Here is a 21,039-nt window from a genome sequence, read left to right as displayed (position 1 = left end):
TTTTCTTTCTTTCTTTCTTTTTTTTTTTTTGAGATGGTGTCTTACTGTGTTGCTCAGACTGGTCTTGAACTCATGGGCTTAAGTGATTTTTTTTCCTCCTCAGCCTTCCAGGTAGCTGGAATTCTAGGAGGGTATGCTCCAGGCTGAAATTCATTTTTTAAAGAATATTTTCTTAAATAGTTTTATTCAAAGAAATACTATGAAGTTTTGACACACAGTTTTGGTGTTTTTTGAGTCTATGCCTTGTCAGTCATCAGTCTTTTTAGTACCTAAAAATACAAGGTCCATGTTGAACGAGATCTTGTGGAGTTGAAGGAGAAGGGTCCCTGATTTGAGTCTCAAGAAAATACTGTTTGTTAAAAGAGCTGCCTTTAGTTTCTTAATGACTTGGGTGCTGGCTTCTGTTCATGAGAGAACCAATGAATGGTTTGAAGACTTAAAGAATTCTCAGTCTAGCTAAAATTTCTTTACAAGACTGAAGCTTAGCAGGAGGCTGCTTGTTGGGGAGCAAAGTACACTTCTTTCTCTTCTTCTAAAAGCAAATGGCCGCGTGAAGTTTCGAGTTGAAGGAGAATTTGAGGCTACCTTGACAGTGATGGGAGATGACCCTGATGTTCCATGGCGTCTTCTCAAGCTAGAAATTCTGGTTGAGGATAAAGAAACAGGAGGTAAATTACAAATACTGATTTAAATCATAAGTATTGATTTGAATGTTTGGTGTATTGTTGGAATATTCCTGCAGAATAATAATCTGTATAGCAATTTATCCTGTAATTGGAAGCAAGTTTTATCATAATCAGAACTACCTACTGCCTATGGAAGTTTCCGTTCTTTCTCAGAGTATAGTGTTCCCGAATTTCCAGGGTTAATTTCAGTTCTTTTCTTTTTAAAATTCATTGTTAGTATACACTTCCTTAGTTGGCATCATGACGTGATCTGTACCCTTTTCTGATGAACTGCCTTCTTTTCTCCTGCCAACGGAAGATGGGCGAGCCTTGGTTCATAGTATGCAGATCAACTTTATCCATCAGCTGGTGCAGTCTAGGCTCTTTGCTGATGAGAAACCGCTTCAGGACATGTACAACTGTCTACGTATCCTTCTGGAATTTGAGACATATTATAAGGATTTTGTGTCTCCCTTTCCCTCCTACATTGTCCATTTATCTTTATTTCTGGACTGAAGCAGCTTAGCCTCTCCCCCACTTTGGGTAGAAACAAAACTGGGAAAGCAGCCATTGTGAAACATACTTCCCCATCTATAATGAAACAATGTTTAAATTTTACTGTTGAATTTGTAGGCAGGCCCCCAAAAGTGATATGTTAAAAAAACAGTACTGTTTGGGGAATGAGTAGTACTACTTGGTTAATCCATATTTCCCAAACTTTGAATTAAGGGTCAACGTGGACCTTATGGTTTGTTTATGCTGGTTCAGAATTAAATATAAAACTTTTTTTCTAAAAATGCCACAAATTTTACCACTTTTTAGTATGAGTCATTGGAGAGAGATGATTCCCAAAAGTTCCTTCATACCCAGCTCTTTGGTAATGGGTGCTTTGTTAAATGAAGTTTATCTATGTTTTATTGACTGTTAGAGTAATGTATATATTAGATTTGCTTAACAAGATCTACCAGATTCTTTCTGCTTATCACTTCAGTTAGAAGTGTTACATTCCCAGACTCTAATGTTAATCCGAGAGCGGTGGGGAGACCTTGTGCAGGTGGAAAGGTATCATGCTGGAAAGTGCCTCTCGCTGTCTGTTTGGAAGTAAGTAAAATTGGTTCTGGTAGATTTATGCTTTGATTAAATACTCTTTTTTTATTCTCTCTCTCTCTCATATGTCTGACTTAATATATACTCATAATGAGTATGTGCCCATGGTAACTTGCATTTGTATAGTCATACATGCTAGGTAAGCACTCTACCACTGAGCTATATCCCCAACCCCACACCTTTCTTAGAACATTGCATGTTTCAGATCCATAAACATTTATCTGTTTATATTAAGATGTACTATTTTTAAAAATCTTAAGGTTAGTTTACTCTAGAGTCATACCAAATTGCTAAAAGACCATTAGGTTAGGTTGTTGAGTATTTTTTTTTTTTTAATATATTTGCTTAGCAGAGTTTTCTGTTTTCAATTATACCTTTTAAAAACTTTGGGAGGGGCTGGGGATGTGGCTCAAGCCGTAGCACGCTCGCCTGGCATGCGTGCGGCCCGGGTTCGATCCTCAGCACCACATACAAACAAAGATGTTGTGCCTGCTGAAAAACTAAAAAAATAAGTATTAAAAAATTCTCTCTCTCTCTTTCTCTCTCTCTCTCTCTCCATTCTCTCTTAAAAAAAAAAAAAACTTTGGGAGAAAATCAGATATCAAGTTGTGTTTGAACTTTGCTTGATTCCCATTTTCTCTAAAGGAATTAGAAATGAATAGATACTGCTTAGAAGACAGGTTTTTCTGTTTTAGAGTTATTTTTTGATTATTCCAAAAGTTAAGTTGTGTTGAAATTTTTTTTTAATATTTCTTTTTTCTCTTCAGTCAACAGGTTCTTGGTAGGAAAACAGGAACAGCTTCTGTTCACAAAGTTACAATTAAAATTGATGAGAATGATGTCTCCAAGCCTCTACAGATTTTTCATGATCCCCCTTTGCCAGCTTCTGATTCCAAATTAGTGGAAAGAGCTATGAAGGTGAAGGATCTCAATATATTTTAATATGGTTTGATTAAATCAGTATGACTTAATTATAATCTGATCCATAATAATTAAATAATCATAATTATATTATTATAATTACTAGATTATAACATGATTAAATCAATGTAACCAGTTCTTTAAAATCGTTAATTGTTTCTAAAATCCTTTATGAAATTTGTTTCGAGTGTTACACTTCTGTATTCATTGTGTTTTTACTTAACATGTGATACTGACATTGACTTTCACTTTTGGGTGGGGGTTTGCTGGGGATTAAACTCAGGGCATCGTGTTTATTAAGCATGTGCTCTACCACTGAGCCACCCACCCCCCAATTCTATCGCAAATTTTATAGTTCAGACCACTATTTTATTTTTAAGGTCTGGCATTTGACTATTACAATAACTGATACACACACACACACACACACACACACACATATTTTTATCTCCTCATCAAAATATCAACTGTAGTTTTTTTAAGCTTCCAATATCACACGTTAATTTTTAACTTAATATGATATAAATTGATTTTTAATTTTATCTAAGTTTACTTTTACTGGTTAACAGTGTGATTCTTCTAAAATATTTTGTAGCACGGAATTCTACTCTCAGGTTTTTAAAGTAAAAATATTTCAATTGCACATGCACTTTTGTTGTTGTTTATGCAGATTGACCACTTATCAATAGAAAAACTCTTGATTGACAGCGTCCATGCAAGAGCTCATCAGAAGCTCCAGGAACTGAAGGCCATTCTTAGAGGCTTCAATGCCAATGAAAACTGTAGGTGTTTTAAATTGACATTTCTGCTTTGCTTTTCTTTAAGTTAGCATCCACATTTGTTGTATGAAGGGTCTTTTTTAAACACAACTGTTTTCATGGTACATTGGTTTTGTGTGGAGGCTGGGCATTTCCATGTTTTAACTTGTAAAATTTTCAAACTTGTTCTAATTTTTCTTTTATTCTTTTCTTTGCTTGGCCTCATTTTTGAAATGTTTGCATAGTACCTCTGTTTCAAACTTTTTTACTATTGAAATGGAAGCTTTTTAACATGAATTTTATTTCTTTTACTGATGAGGCAGCATTCCAAGTATTTATATTTATAAAATATAACTGAGTAAAGAAGAATTTCATCCCTTTACAATTTTTTTGGATTGTTAATATAATAACAGGGTTCAAAATAAGAAATGCATTTAAAAACAGAGTGAAAAATCTTCCAAATTGACAAGTCAATCGTTTAGAAAGCAAAACCCTTCATTCTATATAGGTTCACATCATAATGAGCTTGTTTACTATGCTACCCCAATTGTATCTGACCATGATTACCTTGTACCCCACTCGCAAAGTTAATTAAGTGAGATGATGTAAGGTGAAGTAGGAAGGTAGGAAGGTAATTAAGAAGATGATGTAGGTGAAAGTAGGAAGTCTTTGCCTTTTGTCATCATCACAAAGCCCAGCTCAATCCATTATACTTAAAAACAGCTTCTTAGGTATATTAGTAACCTGGATTAAAGCCACTTTGAACAAAAGTATATAAAGGCACTTTTGAAGAAAAGGCCAAGTCAGAAAAAATTACAATATTCATTCAGATAGATTCTGCTGCTTTGTTGCAAAGCGGCATGACTAGACTTGGCTACAACATTCAAAATAGAAAAGAGGTTTTTTGAATGTTCTTATCACAGAGAAATAATAAATGTCTAAGGTGATGGATACATTATCCTGATTTGATCATTACACAATGTCTACATGTGTCAAACACATCACATTGTACCCTATAAATATGTACAGTTATTTTGTGTCAATAAAAAGATATATGTTCATTCAAGAAAAATGAATAATAGATGTGAAAAGGAGGTTCTAAGACAAGCCAAAGTATTAGCTTACATTTTTAAAGAGATTAAGGGAAGGGCATCTTAATGGAATTGCAAGTATGGACCTTAAGAAAAAAAGAAAGGGTGTACCAGAACTCTGCTAAATGTATTGATTAAATCTTACTTTGCAGGGAGCGGATGGGAGTCCATTAGCCTTATCAGGGTTCAACATTAGAATTGTCAGTGCTTAATAATCTTAATGATTAGCTTCAGTGGTAACCCCCTCCACCAATCTCTGAAGCAAAGATGTTGAATATATGGCTAAAAATTATGATCAGAAAGTATAATTGAAACCCATTGGGGTTAGGAAGGGTGCTGAATCCCCCCTTTGTTCTTTTTTCTTAACAGCTTTATCGAGATGTAACTCACATCAGATTACCTCATTTGATGGTTTTCACTGTACTCAAAGAGTGGTACAACCATCATAACAGTCTAATTTTAGAACATTTGAATCACCCCCAAAAGAAACCCTGCATCCATTGGCAGTTCCTCCCCATTTACCCTTCCTCCACCTCCTGACAACTACCAACCTACTTACTGTCTTCACAGAGTTGCCTATGTAGACATTTCACATAAATGAATCATATAATCAGGGGTCTTTTGCATGTTGTTTCTAACATAATATTTTCAAGGTTCATCCATGTTTCAATACTTCCTTTTTATTGTCAAATAATACACTGTATGGATATTCCATATTTTATTAATTCATCATGGCTGGACATTGTGGTTATTTCCACCTTTTGGCTATTGTGAATGATGCTTCAAGTTTTTGTGTGGACATACATTTTCATTTCTCTTGGATATATGCCTAGCAGTGTAATGGCTGGGTCATGTAGTAACTCTGTTTAGCCTTTTGATATGTTTAACACCGCTTTACAATCCCATGATAGTGTGTGAGAGTTCTGTCTTTTCCACGTCCTTACTAACACTTGTCTTTTTGTTTCTAGTGATTGTGAAGTGGTATCTCATTGTGGTTTTGACTTGCATTTCCTTAATGATTGTTGAACATGTTTCCATATATCTTCTTTAGAGAAATGTCTCTTCAGATCCTTTACCAATTTTACAATTTTTTTTGTTTGTTTTTTTCCTTTTTAATGGAGTTGTAAAAGTTCTTTATATATTCTGGATATAGGTCCCTTTTCATATATCATGATTTACAAGAATTTCTCACATTTTTCTCTGGTTGTTTCTTCATTTTATGGCATCATTTATTTGTAGTACTGAATTTTATTTTTTTCGGGGCATGAGGGTGATCCTGGGGATTGAACCCAGGACCATGTGCATGCCAAGCAAGCCCTCTACTGCTGAGCAACATCTCCAGGTCCCCCCCATCCGCTGACCAGTGTCTCGCTAAGTTGCCTAGGTTGGTCTTAAACTTGTGGTCCCCTTATCTCAGCTTACTGAGTAGCCAGGACTGAGTAGTCAGCACCACCACACCTCACCACACCTGGCCAAGTTTTTAAGTATTGATGATGTTTAATTTCATCTATTTTTTGTTCCTTGTGCATTTGCATCAAGCCTAAGAATGCATTTCTTCAACCCGAAGTTGTAAAGATACACACCTAGGTTTTCTTTTATTAGTCTCATATTTAATTTTTACATTTAGATCCATGATTTATTTTAAGTTCATTTTTGTGACTGGTATAAGGTAGGGGTCCAACTGCATTCTTTTATATGAACATATGCAATTATCTCAGTAACATTTGTTGAAGACTGTTTTTGCCTATTTTTCACCTTTGTTGAAACTTCCATTTTGTTCTTAAGACTTAAGACTAAGCATTTTGCAATCTTCATTTTTTTAATTTCTAATTTTTTAAAATAGTAAAATGCTAAAATTTTATTTTTTAGGATTCCATAAAATAAGGTTTGTGATTCTTTGATAGATTGATTTACTTTGGTATCATCTGTAAACAAAGCTTAGTAAGTAAAAAAAGTAAAATCAAGCTGGGTGTAGTGGTGCACACCTTTAATCCCAGCAGTTTGAGAGACTGAGGCAGGAGGATTGGAAGTTCAAAGCCAGTCTCAGTAACTTAAGGAGGCCCTAAGCAACTTAGTGAGACCCTGTCTCTAAACAAAATATTTTTTAAAAGGGCTGGAGGTGTGGCTTAGTGGGTAAGCGTCCCTGGGGTTCAATCCCTGGTTTCAAACAATAAAATGAAATTAGTGTGATTTCCAGGATATTTAAATTATTCTGAAAAGTAAGCCAAGTTTATGTCTACATAGAAATGGTTTTGTGTACTGTTCATCTAAGTGCAGAAGATTTCTCTTTAGTAGCATTTGTAGAGATGTCACTACCTGCCTAGCCAGAAGATCTGAGTTCAGCTATGTGCCCTTGAACAAGTCATTTACGGATCTGGGCCCCATTCTCCATCTGTGATTTGAGGATATTAGTTGAGACTTAGCTAACTCTAGTAGCAGCATGCTACAGCAGTGGGTTTCAAGCCCTAGGTGTGTGTAATCTCAGTGTTAGGGACAAGTATTTCACGGACTGTGATTTTGGAGGCAAGGGAGGAGCTTGCATATAGGGTTGGTCCCAAGTCCTGCTTTAATCAAGGCATTCTGCAAATACAACTGCTAGAGGAAAAGGTCTGCCGATCCACCATTTTCAGGTATAATTTGTTTTAAAAATTCACTTTCATGAATTTAGACTCTTCACGTGGTCCTATTTGATCTCTTTTGTGGTGATAAATGTAGTCTGTTCTTGGAATCCCTTAGTGCAGCTGGAATGTTTTCCAGCTCCTAACTGGAATAACCTGAGCAAATGAGTAGCATAAAGATTAGAGCATGGGGGCCCTGGCGGAGGGAGAACACACAGCTAAACATTTTAGACAGCTCAGATGGCAATGTGTGGTTTCGTGGAAGCAGAAATGGCTCAGGGAAGAGGAAGCTCAGGACTTTGGAGAGAAGATCAAAATAGACAGTGTGAAGTGCTAGAAGTGACTCCAGATATGTCCCAGTTTACAGCAGTTGCCTGACTCTTGGGAGCCAAGTTGTGTTCCTTTGTGTTGTAGTCTACCCTCCAGCACCTGAATCAGGGCAAGTGTTCAGTTTAGAACAGCCATTCCTGATTGGCCTTAGTTACTTCCCTTCATTTTTCTGTAAAGAAAAATATGGACATTGGTGGTAATAGACAATTTTCATAGACACGTATCTAAGGATTTTCTCCCTTTTGGACTGTGTTCTCTATCAGTGCTCTGTGTTTTTGAGAATACTAAAATTTGATAGATTGTAACTATAATTGCTATCCCAATTCCCAGAAGTAGCTTTATTCCATTGCTACATTTTAGAAATAGTTTCACTTTAAAGGATACATTTGTACCCCATTAGTAATCGCAACTGTAAAGAGATGTTTTAAAAATCAGCAACCCTGTTTCAAATATAAGTACTTTTTTATTATATTACTTGATTTAGTTAAGTGTAGCAAAACATCATTGATTTGAACAAATTTGTCACACTGGTCTTGAATTATAAAAATATTATAAAAGAAATTCCTGTGTATGCCTTTTTGTTCTCCCATCCCCTCAGGTGAAACTTCTGCAGCACCTGGATCTTAAGCATTTGTATACAAATATGTACTAGATGAACTTGAAAGCAATTTATTTTCATTTCATTAAGTGCTCCTACATTCTTTTATTAATTTGATAATTTGTATACTTAGTACATTCCTGTGTATGCCTTTTTGTTCTCCCATCCCCTCAGGTGAAACTTCTGCAGCACCTGGATCTTAAGCATTTGTATACAAATATGTACTAGATGAACTTGAAAGCAATTTATTTTCATTTCATTAAGTGCTCCTACATTCTTTTATTAATTTGATAATTTGTATACTTAGTACTAATGCTAACTCTACCCAAAATATTGCAAATTCATAAGAGGGTTTGGGTTATTTCTTCAATTCATAAGGGAATACAGATAATGTTCATTTGTTGAACACACTCTGCTTCTTTTTGGTACTGGGGATTCAAACCAGGGCCTCAGCTGTACCCCAGTTTTATGTTTTTGTTTTTGTATCGGGAATTGAACCCAGGACCTTAAACACATGCTAGGCAAGCATTGAGCTGTATCCCCAGCGCTTTTAAAATATTTTAAAATTTTGAGACAGGATCTTGCTGAGTTGCCCAGACTGTCCTAGAACTTTCAAACCTCTTGCCTCAGCCTCCCGCATGGCTGGGATTATAAAGGTGGACCTCCACACCCGGTTCCCACTTTTACTTTTTTAAAGGCATCTGTCCAGACTTGTTATTTTTTCCTCCTAACTACCTGTGTCATGGACGGGAAGATGCTGTTGTCCTTGGTTTATAAAGTGGTACAGAGGAGTCGTGCCTAGTGGAAAGGCCTATGCCCTCACTTTGCTCCCTGCCTGCCTTCAGTGCTGAAGCTTTAGAGGAACTTGGTAACCAGAAGAGGAAATTCTTTAGTGCGCTTTGCTCTTTATTGGATTTCATTTTACCAACTAGTGGGATTAAGGGAAAAGTGAATTGGGCCTAGTGGAAATACTGTAATACTCTAGATCAAGTGTCTTGTCAGCTATGGGATTTGTGTTTACTAATTGCTTATATTCTTGTTTCATCTGTGACTTGAAATGAGGTGCACAAATGACTTGAAAAGAATGTTTCCCTATGCCATCAATAATGTTTAATAGTTTTCAAGTCTTTCTGGAAACACCTGGCCCCTAATTGCCAGAAAAACACTTTATAAAATAAAGAATGACATTGAAACTATAGATGAGATTTATTCTGTTTACCAAATAACTAATTTTCTTTTTGATATTTTTCAACCATTATCAAGAAGAAAATCCACAAAAGTTTATTTATTAGTAACCACTGCATGAAAATAAATCCAGAACTCAGTTAAGTGATGAGATTGACTTTTCACTAGATTTTTAAACACTTTTTAAGGAATCTTGGCTTTTTTTTTCCCCCTGTAATATTTGAAAAGGGTAGCTTGTGGAAACATTCATTTTGAAAATTACATTCATCCTAGTTGACAATAATTCCATTCCAAATTTAGCAGAATCATGTTTTTCTTCTAATTTTCAATCGTGTTTCTACTCACTGATATTATATATATATTATATATTTATATAATATTATATATATATATATTATATAAATATATAATATATATATATATTTTTAAATTTCTTACCTGTTCAGCTTCCATCGAGACTGCACTTCCTGCTCTCGTCGTCCCCATCTTGGAGCCCTGTGGTAATTCGGAATGCCTGCACATTTTTGTAGATTTGCATTCTGGGATGTTCCAGTTGATGCTTTATGGACTTGGTAAGTTATTAAATGATATAATTACTCAGTGTAAGAAAAAAAAATTTTAACAAAATAAAATTTTTTTGCCTTTAGGTATCAGAACGGGTGTTTTTACAGAGTGTTTAAAGTAGATATGGAAGGAATAACTGGCTGCCATCTGTTCCTCGGAGCCCTGTTTTTACCCTTGTTTGGATTTTCTTGCACCGGATGTTAAACTTCCCAATAAAAAGTGCATTTATGCTGTTTCTCTTTTGTAAAAGTAATAATGTTGATAACTGATGTTGCTTAGATTAACTTATCCAATAGATGGTTTCTATTTTACCACTAATAGTTGGGTGACATGGAAACGACTACAAGAGATTCTAATGTCATTCATGGCTGGAGAACATAGTTATGATAGTATAAATACGTATGATGACTTTTGAGGTACAGAATTCTAGAGGAAAGTATTTATCTCTGCTTTAAACACAATAGAAAATTTAAAAATTTTGATTTCTAACTTTACTAAGTTGGTGTTCAGAAATAATGAAATACTAGGAACAGTATTTTTGCATTGCTACTTAAATGGTATTCTTGAAGATTTTCCATTTGATATTAATATTAAGCAAGATAGATTGATGAAGATAAGGGGTTTTCTGGTCACATTTCTGGCTATACAGATTTATATATGAGCTGCTCATGGAAAGCAGGACTCATCATTGCTTTGAATCATAGCACCCTGCCTCATGATCTCTTCGAAACCTAATTATCTCCCAAGGCCCCTTCACCAACTATCACACTGAGGATTAGGGCTTCAAAAATATGAATTCAGTGGGGGAAGGACACAATTCATTCTGTAACAGTGCTCTTTTGTTTTTTTGATATTATCATTTTTTTCTATGCTTTTTTCCCACTAATTGAATTTGTTTTGTATCTTGCTTTTTTTTCACTCAGTATTTTATTTATTAGCATTTTTCTAATGTTACTAAAAGTTCAGCAGGATATATAGCAAGCTAATCTTTCTACACCAGCTCTTGTTTATGTCAGACATCATTTGTGTTTGGTAAATAAACATTTCAGTGGAATTTTTTTTAAATAATGTTTAAGGCTCTAAGTCTAGTAATATTATAAATTTTAAATACATATAGCTTGAAAATGCTAATAAACTAGAATAAGAGTTTGGGTAATTAAAATAAAGGGAAATAATTATTTGTGTATTTGTTATTTGTTCTTCTTGCCAGTGCACATTTGCTGTTAGTTGTTTTATCTATAAATATGCTAAAATGTTAAAATGTTAAAGAAGGAAAACTGATTAGGTTGATATGTACCTTATGATGCATTTTATTTAGTTTTTCTCTGAATGAAGAACAACATGATTTTCTGCCTAAAATAATAATTTTAACTTTGGTTTGGGGTTATGTAGATAAAGATTTTGTTTCTCATGTAAGCAATTAATTAATCAAGTACTTTATTCTGTAGACCAAGCCACTCTCGATGACATGGAAAAGTCTGTTAATGATGACATGAAACGGATCATTCCTTGGATTCAGCAACTTAAGTAAGCTTTTAAGTATTTTAGCTCAACACTAAAACTGGAAATCTATTTGACAGGATATATTTTCTTCTCCATCACCACTCTTGATCAGTCACTGTCCTTAAGTTTTATGATATGATACTTGAGTGTCTTTTGAGAATCTAAATTCTCTTGGAATAGATCCAAGATGGCAGCGCCTCATATTAAATTGCCCTCTAGAGCAGATATATGTATGAAGGGCATGACATTCAACTTTCATTCCATACCACATTTCCTCCCTGTACAAGCACTTTTCAGATCACTTATACAATGATTTTTTTAAATCAGGTTTTCTCTTTAATAGAGTCTTACTTGTTTTTATCCAGGAAAAACTTCATGGTATGAATGTACCAGCTGACACTGTCAGAATTAGTCATTTCTGCTTTTCTAATACCGTCATTCATTTTGTCTCAAAGTCTGGTAGTGCATGATCCTATTAAACTAAATGAAATTGAAAATGAAGCTAGAGATAATTTTATGGGGCTTCATTACCACCTTGGTACACAAAGGTGCCATTATGGCAACTCCAACAAACTCTTTTATAAAAATTAATAAAACAAAATTCCAGGGACTAAAAATAAACTTCAGAGATGAAAAACTGGCAAATGATGTAGGGGGAAAGACCAGAAGCCAACAGAAGAACTGTTCAGGGGACACTCTTGTTTCTGTCTTCTAGTCTTCTCCCTCCTCCTTTTGCTGTTTTTGATTTTATATGAATATTTGAAGCCTTTATTATAATTAAGTAATGTTTTAATTATCAGGGCATGATTTTTAATGCTAGTAGGTAACATATGAGCCTCTATTTTGAGCAGCTGTTTATCTGATTATAAAAAATATATATATTATGGTCAATAATCTGGTAATAACTTACAACAGTTTTTAGTGTATTAGGGTCAGTTTTGTGCCTGTGGCTAAGCAAGGTTTAAATGCCTAACATGCTTAATAATTCATGCTACAATGCCTTGAGGTTATTTATCTGTCAGTTGTAACCATCAGAAGTCTAACTTAAGGGTTGGGGTTGTGGCTCAGTTATAGACCACTTGCTTAGCATGTATGAGGCACTGGGTTCGATCCCCAGCACTGCATAACAATAAATAAATAAAGATATTGTGTTCATCTATAACTAAAAAAATACAAAATAAAAAGTATATTTTAAAAAGATAGAAGAAATATAACTTAAAATTAGAAAACCAAGTCCCCAGAAGCCTTTAACTTATCAAATGTATAACGTATTTTAACTCACATTATTTGTTTGTTTGTTTTTAATGGTTATTTTTAGTTATACATGATGGTAGAGTCCATTTTGATAAAATTATGCACACATGGAATATATTTTATTCTAAATAACATTATTTATAAGAAAAGTCTTGATTGTTACTTACAACAATAGTGTTTCTCAAATTTTCAATGATGAATGGCCAGTTTATCACTAATCTGTCACAGGATAATTTTTTCAAGACAACTTTTTGAGGTATGATTTATGTGCCATAAGGTCTACCCATCCTAAGTATATATACTTTGATTTGTAGTACATTTACCAAGTTTTGCATCCATTACTGCAGTTCAATTGCAGAACATTTCCACCACCACAAAAAGTTGCCCATTTATAGCTAATCACCTTTACTGAACTTTCCATATAAAGGTAATCATAAAATATAGGTTCTTTTGTGACTGGCTTTTTGTTTTAGCATGTTTTTAGGATTCATATTGTAACATGTACCAGTACTTTGTTTTTATGGCTGAATTGTTTTGTACTGTATATATATGCAACATTTTGTTTTGTTCATTAGCTGATGGACATTTGGGTGGTTTCCACTCTTTGACTATTGTGATTAATGCTGCTATGACTACTCATAGCAAGTATATGTGTGAACTTTCATTTTCATTTCTCTTTGGTCCACACCCAGGAGTGGAATTGCTGGGGCATATAGTCAGTTTATGTCTAACTTTTTAATGAACCTGCCAAACTCTTTCCCAAACTGGCTGTGTCATATTGCAATCCCATCAGCATGTGTGAGGGTTTCTATTTTTCTATGTCCTTGCTAATGCTTGTCATTGTCTTTGAATATAAGCCTCTTGCTAAGTGTGACTAGATATCTCATTGTGATTTTAATTTACATTTTCCTAATGACTAGTGATATTGAGCATCTGTTCATGTGATAACTTCTTTATATTAGGCAACAACAATGAATTCTAGAGGAAAAAATGAAAACACATATCAAAATATAAGCTCCAATTCTCATTACTAGAGTCAACAGACATAAAATTGCATTTCAGTAAATAAAATTGGAACAAATGTAAGAGGGAAAAAGAAAATTATAGAAACTGCACATTATCCATACAATGCAGGCAATTATTATAGACATCATTCTGGTTTTGGTTCCACAAATCAAAAATCAAAAGTAACAAAACAAAAGAAAAATCAAGAATAAAATAGCAGTTCAACATATACTTTGAAAAGACTACCTTGTGTATCATTTGCATTTTTTTTTTTTTTTTTAAAGAATTTAACCTTCAGTTGATAGAGTGCTTGCCTTGCATGCACAAGGCCCTGGGTTCAATCCCCAGTACTACCAAAAAAAGAAAAAAAAATTTAACCTTTATTTTATTTGTTGTTGTTGTTTTATGAGTTGCTGAGAATCAAATCCAAAGCCTCACTAGTGCTAGGCAAGTGCTCCACCTCTGAGCCACAACCTCAACCCCTCATTTGAATTTTTGATATGGGAAAAATCTTGTTTCTTGCTTCTTTTAACTGATTTAGGTTGGATTGATAATACCAATCATGAGACATAATGTATATCTATCTTAATTTTGTTTTTTGGGGTTTTGTTTTTTGGTACTGGGGATTAAACTCAGGGGACTCAACCACTAAGCCATGTCCCCAGCCCTATTTTGTATTTTATTTAGAGACAGGGTCTTGCTGAGATGCTTAGTGACTTGCTGTTGCTGAGGCTGGCTTTGAACTCATGATCCTCCTGCCTGTGGTCCTGGGATTACAGGTGTGTGCCCAGCTTCTAACATGGTTTTAATGCACATAACTAGTATGTGATTTGTACCACATGCAGTTCACTGTGCAAATGTAATAGCACCCAGACTGATCTATGGCCTTTCAATAAGACGGGTGAGTCTGGTGATCATGAGCTTAGACACTTTGGCATTGTTATATTGCTATGAAAATTCTAACATGGTTATCTCATTGTGCTTTAGTGAGAATTTGTGAACCAGTCATTTTATCCCTTTTTTATGTATTTGATTATGTGGTATGCTAGCATCAAGGATAGATAAACAAATAAAAGGAATAAGAATACTCTAGTAAAAGCATCAAAGTGAAATATGGGGACTTCCCTGAAAGTGAGGGCGGGGAGGAGGTAATTAATACTTGCACCTGCTTGATATACCAAGCGTATATAATATAAAAACTAGAGGTATTTATCTTCAGTGATACAAAAAAAAAGAAAAGAAAAACTTTTATGCTTATTTATTGTTTTTCTGTTTCATTTTATGAATAGTTTAGGCATTTTATAAAGAATGTTGATATTAGTTTGTGCTGTCTTTAAATAGGAAATCTGCAATTTCTTATAATAAACTGAACTTAGTATCTCAGCCTTACAGTTGATTTTGCCTTATAAATAATCAAAATCATTCACATCACAGTTTAAACTTCTTAAACTAGAATGAGAACTAACAGTATAATACTGAACTGTGATGAAATAATTCATTGATATGGTCATGTGTCCTTTTAGTAATTCAGTTAAATATCAATTGATTGGTTTTTTTGGGGCGGGGGCAGTACAGGGAATTGAACCCAGGGGCGCTTAACCATTGCGCCACATTTCCAGCCCTTTTTTTATTTTTTATTTTAAGATAGGATCTCATTAAGTTGCTCTGGGCCTTGCTAAGTTGCTGAGGCTGGTTTTGAACTTGGGATACTCCTGCCTTAGCTTTCTGAGCCACTGGGATTACAAGCGTGCACCAGCACACCTGGCTCAAATGTTGGTTTTTTTTTTTTGTGATCTTCGTTCTATTTGTAAATCAGTAACATGCAGTTAATCAGAAAAGTATAGTTTTATGATGTGTTTTATCTCTTTTAAATTAAGGTTTTGGCTTGGACAACAGCGTTGCAAACAATCTATAAAACATCTGCCTACAATAAGCAGTGAGACATTGCAGCTTTCCAATTACTCTACTCATCCTATTGGAAACCTTTCTAAGAATAAGCTGTTTATTAAACTCACCCGTCTTCCACAATACTACATTGTAAGTATACAGAAGGGTGATTAGGGGTGATCAAGTCCAGTAATTCTGTTAGTATCATGAATGATTTATTGTTTAATTTTTACATATGAATTTTATTGAACATTTGACTTTTTTGTTTGTTTGTTTGTTTTTGGTGGTGCTGACGATTGAACCCAGGGCCTTGTGCATGCGAGGCAAGCACTCTACCAACTGAGCTATATCCCCAGCCCTGAACATTTGACTTTTATGTAGTGATTCTCAACCCAGCGGGTAGGGATCAGGAAAGGGGATAAGTCGGGCTTTGGTTGGGGAATTTAAGGTCGTCTCCATCTCTCATTCTAGAATCTTTCCTATATTGATTTCTAGTTTCTGATTAGATTGAGGCATCTCCTCTATTAGAAGAAAAAAGTTGAGAGCTACTATTATGAAGGTTTGGATGATTGAGTGTCAGATAAATTTATTTGGCTTAACTGAATATGAACTTGTTTAAAGCAGCCTTTTAAATATGGGCTGGTTGATAGAGCTTTATTTTCCCATCTCTAATTGAAGGCATATTCCATGGTTGATTGAATGTACATTGCAGTATACAATAAGATTATTTCTTTTTAATTTTTACTCTTCCTGGGTGTTTTCCAGTTGGTTTCTTTGAGGTCTTTGAATTGGTTAGAATTAGAAAGCATTTGAAATATGAGCTCACTTTAATACATTCCCTGCTTGTAGAAATTTCTTATATACCAAATAGATACTTTTTCCTAAGAATCTAAGGTATTCAAAATTTTTAATTCACGATTGTTGTTTGAAGATAATGGGAGTGAATTTTTTAGTTTTGAAAGATACTATCTTAAAAAGATAACCTATGGCTGGGTGTGGTGGCATAGTCCTGTAATCCCAGCGGCTTTGGAGGCTCAGGCAGGAGGATCTTGGCAAGTTCACAGCCAGCCTCAGTAATGGTGAGGTGCTAAGCAACTCAGTGAGACCCTGTCTCTAAATAAAATACAAAATAGGGCTGGGGATGTGGCTCAGTGGCCGAGTGTCCCTGAGTTCAATCCCTGCCCCCCTTCCCCAACAAAAGATACCCCGTGTAGGCTGATATATCTCTACATAGACTTATAAGTCTGTCATTGATATTTTAAAACACCTGCTGTGGAACTAGATGTGACACACAACAAAAGGCTATTATTTCAGTTCTCAGCGAACTGCCTAGCCCATGAAGTGATATCGTACCTGGGAATACATATAGGTTTTTTAATACGCAACCACACACAAAGTAAAATTTGAAAGTTGCATATATTTTTCTTTTTCTGACCTTATTAGCATCAACAAATGCTCAGGTTTTAGTGTCAGTGACCAGTGGTAAAGCAATACTTTATAGGTTATTCCAACATTGTTCAGATTTATCACTTAGGGGTGATATGTTCATAAACATGAAAAGAACTGCTACCATGGACATTAAGAACAGAGGAGGCTGAATGCTGTGGCGCACACCTATAATCCCAGCAACTTGTATGACTGAGGCAGGAGGATTGTGAGTTCAAAGTCAGCCTCAGCAACAGCAAGGCCCTAAGAACTCAATGAGACCCTGTCTCTAAATAAAATACCAAATAGGGCTCGGGATGGGGCTCAGTGGTCAAGTGCCCCTGAGTTCAATCAGTTCCACACCCCCCAACAAAAACAAAAACAAAAAAATAGCCATCTCATATAGTGGATAAGAGCCAGGTTTCTGTAGCCAAACATTTAGCGCGAGTCCATGGCTTCTTAGCTGTAAGACTTTGGGCATGTAACTTACATTGTCATACCTCAATTCCCTCCTTAAAAAAAACAAATACATAGGAATCTTAGGATTAAAAGTATTCACGTCTATAAGGCACTTTGGATGGTCCTTGGTACATATCATTTTAAAGTAGTGCTGATATTTTGGTCCTCATAGTGTATAGTTTTCAGTTGGAAAAACCGGGGTTTATTTTTATATTCTTCCCAGTGAGAAATAGTTATCATTTTTCTCTGCCATAATGTAGAATGTTAGGTGTTTTAATGGTCATAGGGAGACAGCAGGGCAATTTAAAATTGATACTGTTCTAGAAAATCTAGCAGCCGGAGTAAACATAAATTGTTTTTTCAGTTTATAACCTGAAGCATGAATATCAAGAACACCTACTGCTAATAATTTGAATGTCCCACTTGCTATGGTTTATGATTGGCTTACTTAGATCACTCTTTAATCTGGTCTGTTTTTTAAACAACAGTATATATTTACTAGGAATGCTTTTGACATCATGATTGATTTGTCTGTATAAAATTTATATTAGATGTATAATTCTGAGCCATACTTGTTATAAGGAGAAAATATCTAATGCGTCTTTTTTTTTCTTTTTCTTTTTTGGAACTGGGTATTGAGCCCAGGAGTGCTTAACCAGTGCCACATCCCAGTCCTTTTAATTTTTTATCTTGAGACAGGGTCTTGCTAAGTTGCTTCGACCTCACCATATTGCTGGGGCTGACTTTGAACTTGCGATCCCTCTGCCTCAGCCCGTCAAGTCAGTGTGATTCCAGGCGTGTGCCAACACCCATGACCCAACACTTAATTCTCTGAGTCTCATTTCTGATTTGGGCCATTTTAGGTTGTGGAGATGCTGGAGGTTCCCAATAAACCTACACAGCTGTCATACAAGTACTACTTCATGTCCGTGAATGCCACCGATCGTGAAGATAGCCCTGTGGTGGCACTTCTGCTGCAGCAGTTCAAGGAAAACGTCCAGGACTTGATTTATCGTACAAAACCTGGGAAACAGACTAAAACTGGAACTAAGCGTAAGGTATGATCATATACAGAAGTGAGCATAGAATTTATATGAGTGTATTACCTTTTTTTGTGTTCTTTACCCCCTTTTTTTTTTAAATATGGAAAAGATAAGATTTTTTTAAAGGGCAGCAGTGGAACTTAAGTAACAATTCTCTACATTCTCTTGATATGACTGCTTCTTTTAATTAATTATACACCATTTTCCACAAGCAATTTTGTTAAACACATAGTATTTTTAACTAAATTATCAATGCTTAGGTTAGTATTTGCTCAATAAACATTTGTTGAAATCATTAACATTTGTTTTGGTTATCCTTGAGTTTTGTGACTGCTTTGATTGCTTTACTGAGTTGCATCATCTGTACTGTTTTACTTGAATTCTAGTTATGTGACGATCCATGTCCAGTAGAATCCAAGAAAACCAAGCGATCAGGAGAAACGTGTGCCTTCAATAAAGTTCTAGCTCACTTTGTTGCCATGTGTGATACAAACATGCCATTTGTAGGACTTCGGTTGGAGGTAATTTTTTGGAATGATTCTCAATATTCTGTATGAAGGAGGGTTTTTTTAAAAAAACTCATTGTAAAGTTACGTGGATTTGATTAGGAGAACCAGGATGGTTGTCATCCTGTTCATTTTGGGAAGCGTGGGTCTACAAGCAGCCTCTCATGGTATACATGTAAAACATGGCTTAATTATTTCCTTTCTGTATTCCAGATTCTAAGCCTTCTGCTCTTTATGTAAATGGAAAGTAAAGTCTTCCCAGGTAGAAAAATGGACAGCTTTTAAGAATTTGCACCTTACTTTTACATCTTAGTTGGAGCATTTGTTTAAGCCTATTAGAAATGGTTATTTAACAAAGGGGAAGCTCTCTTTTGAGTTGGTGAAGATGGGCATATTAAGTACTAATAAAATGGGGCTGCTTTCTGAGAAGCAAGTGAGAAAGAATATTAAGTTTTTTCTTTTATCACATGGAAGAAGCAATGGACTTAAGCAGAATCAGTGTCTTTTAAGAATATATAGTTATGTAGTCAGTGTGATTCCCAAACATGAAAATAAAAGGTGGCTGGGGTTGTGGCTGAGTGGTAGAGCACTTGCCTAGCATGTACGAGGCACTGGGTTCAATTCTCCAGTACTACATATAAAATAAATAAAATAAAGTCCATTGACAACTAAAAAAAAAAAAAAAAAAATTAAAAATAAAGAAGAAAAAGAAGAAGAAAGTAAAGGGAGGTTAACAATCTGAATTTTTTGTATTTCCAAAAAGAGGTTTGGCTGAAGGTTGGCTATCCTTCAAAAGTTGTACACTTAGACCCTAATTATTTCCCTCTAGTGTAAAGTTTTAGTTTTTTGTAAAAATCCTCTTCTCTATAAGTTATTGGAAATGAAGAAGAGACCTGGAAACATGAACATGGACTTTTTTGGTTGGGCTGATGATGATGGTCTTGGGAAGATATTTTCAAAATAGCTTTCAGGCCTTCAGACGGCTTGGCAAACCTTTTCTGGAAAGGGCCAGAAGTAAATATTTTAGGTTTTGGAGGTTACACAGTCTCTGATAGCTACTCAAACATGCTGTGGTTGTATGAAGCAGCCATGGTTGATATTTAAACAAATGAGCATGGCTATGTTCCAGTAAAACTTGACTTATAGAAAATAGGCAGTGGGCTGGAATGGGCCCAGGAACTGTTCACCAGCCCCTGCTTCAGAGGGCTTTGGGATTTGCAGGCAGAGAATAAGGTGAGAAAATGCAAAGAGCAGCAGTAACCCAGAGAGAAACCCAAGCCCAGAAACAGGCACCTAAAATAGGTCCTCATGTCCTTGATGGCCCCCAGCTCCTAGAACTGTGAGTGAGCTTGATGAATGTCCTTCCTGGCCCTTCTGTCTGGGAACTGGCCATAGCTCCTAAACTGTACAGGGTATTCATGTTTCCTATTTACTTACCATGTTCTTGGAGTCTTTTATCAGGTCATTTAGATGGATTATATGGCTGTCACTTAGTTATTACCTTCGTAGTCAGAAGGGAGGGTACATGGTGCTGGGACAGTGCAGTCAATGCATTTATGTCCTCTCTTCCCCAAATATAGACCAAAATTTGCATGAATGTGTGTTTGCAGGCCCACCTAGACTGATGCCTGTAGATGTATGTCTTCTCTTTACTCCTGTATTGTATACACATGGGGCACGTCAGAACATTCTATAATGCTCTGTTGAACTTAGTCAAGCTTGTAAAAACTCACTCTACTTTTTCTTTTAGTGAAAATTCTAGCTATGCTGTGACAAAAGCAAGCACCTTTTTTATGCTTACAGTAATTTACACTGAGATGAAAAACTAAATCTAACCTCACTGGGGATGTGATTTATGGAATAGTGGCAACATTTGAACCATCCCACACTTTATTTCCTTTTGAATCTGAACCTCTGCTGCCCAGCAGCTGGTGTTTTTGAACCTCTGCCCTTCCCAAAGAGCAGACCTCAGTGAGTTACTTAGAGCCACCCTAAATTCTTTTTGGAACAAGGTAGGTATAAATCCTCGGTCATAGAAGACCCAGCAATGTCACCAAAGGTGGCAAGTATTTCTTTGGTGGATCCGATGGCTTTCTGGCATACCTTAACAGCTTAGGGTT

The 21,039-nt window shown here is 35.5% G+C and overlaps 1 protein-coding gene across 2 annotated transcripts in view; it reads left to right on the top strand.

Moving 5' to 3' along the window:
• Positions 1–21,039, top strand: part of Med14 (mediator complex subunit 14) — a 71,073-nt gene that overhangs the window by 16,605 nt on the left and 33,429 nt on the right. For both annotated transcript variants that reach the window (XM_077106933.1, XM_077106932.1), the window contains exons 6-15: positions 540–668; positions 985–1,092; positions 1,634–1,766; positions 2,540–2,690; positions 3,364–3,475; positions 9,720–9,845; positions 11,286–11,364; positions 15,477–15,636; positions 18,234–18,428; positions 18,800–18,934. In XM_077106933.1, coding sequence (XP_076963048.1) covers positions 540–668; positions 985–1,092; positions 1,634–1,766; positions 2,540–2,690; positions 3,364–3,475; positions 9,720–9,845; positions 11,286–11,364; positions 15,477–15,636; positions 18,234–18,428; positions 18,800–18,934 — 1,328 coding nt within the window. The remainder of the gene's footprint in view (positions 1–539; positions 669–984; positions 1,093–1,633; positions 1,767–2,539; positions 2,691–3,363; positions 3,476–9,719; positions 9,846–11,285; positions 11,365–15,476; positions 15,637–18,233; positions 18,429–18,799; positions 18,935–21,039) is intronic.

The sequence above is a fragment of the Callospermophilus lateralis genome, chromosome X, assembly GCF_048772815.1.
Source record: "Callospermophilus lateralis isolate mCalLat2 chromosome X, mCalLat2.hap1, whole genome shotgun sequence".
Taxonomy (NCBI): domain Eukaryota; kingdom Metazoa; phylum Chordata; class Mammalia; order Rodentia; family Sciuridae; genus Callospermophilus; species Callospermophilus lateralis.
The sequence above is the reverse complement of the archived record's forward strand: the minus strand, read 5'-3'. Positions and strand labels throughout refer to the sequence as shown.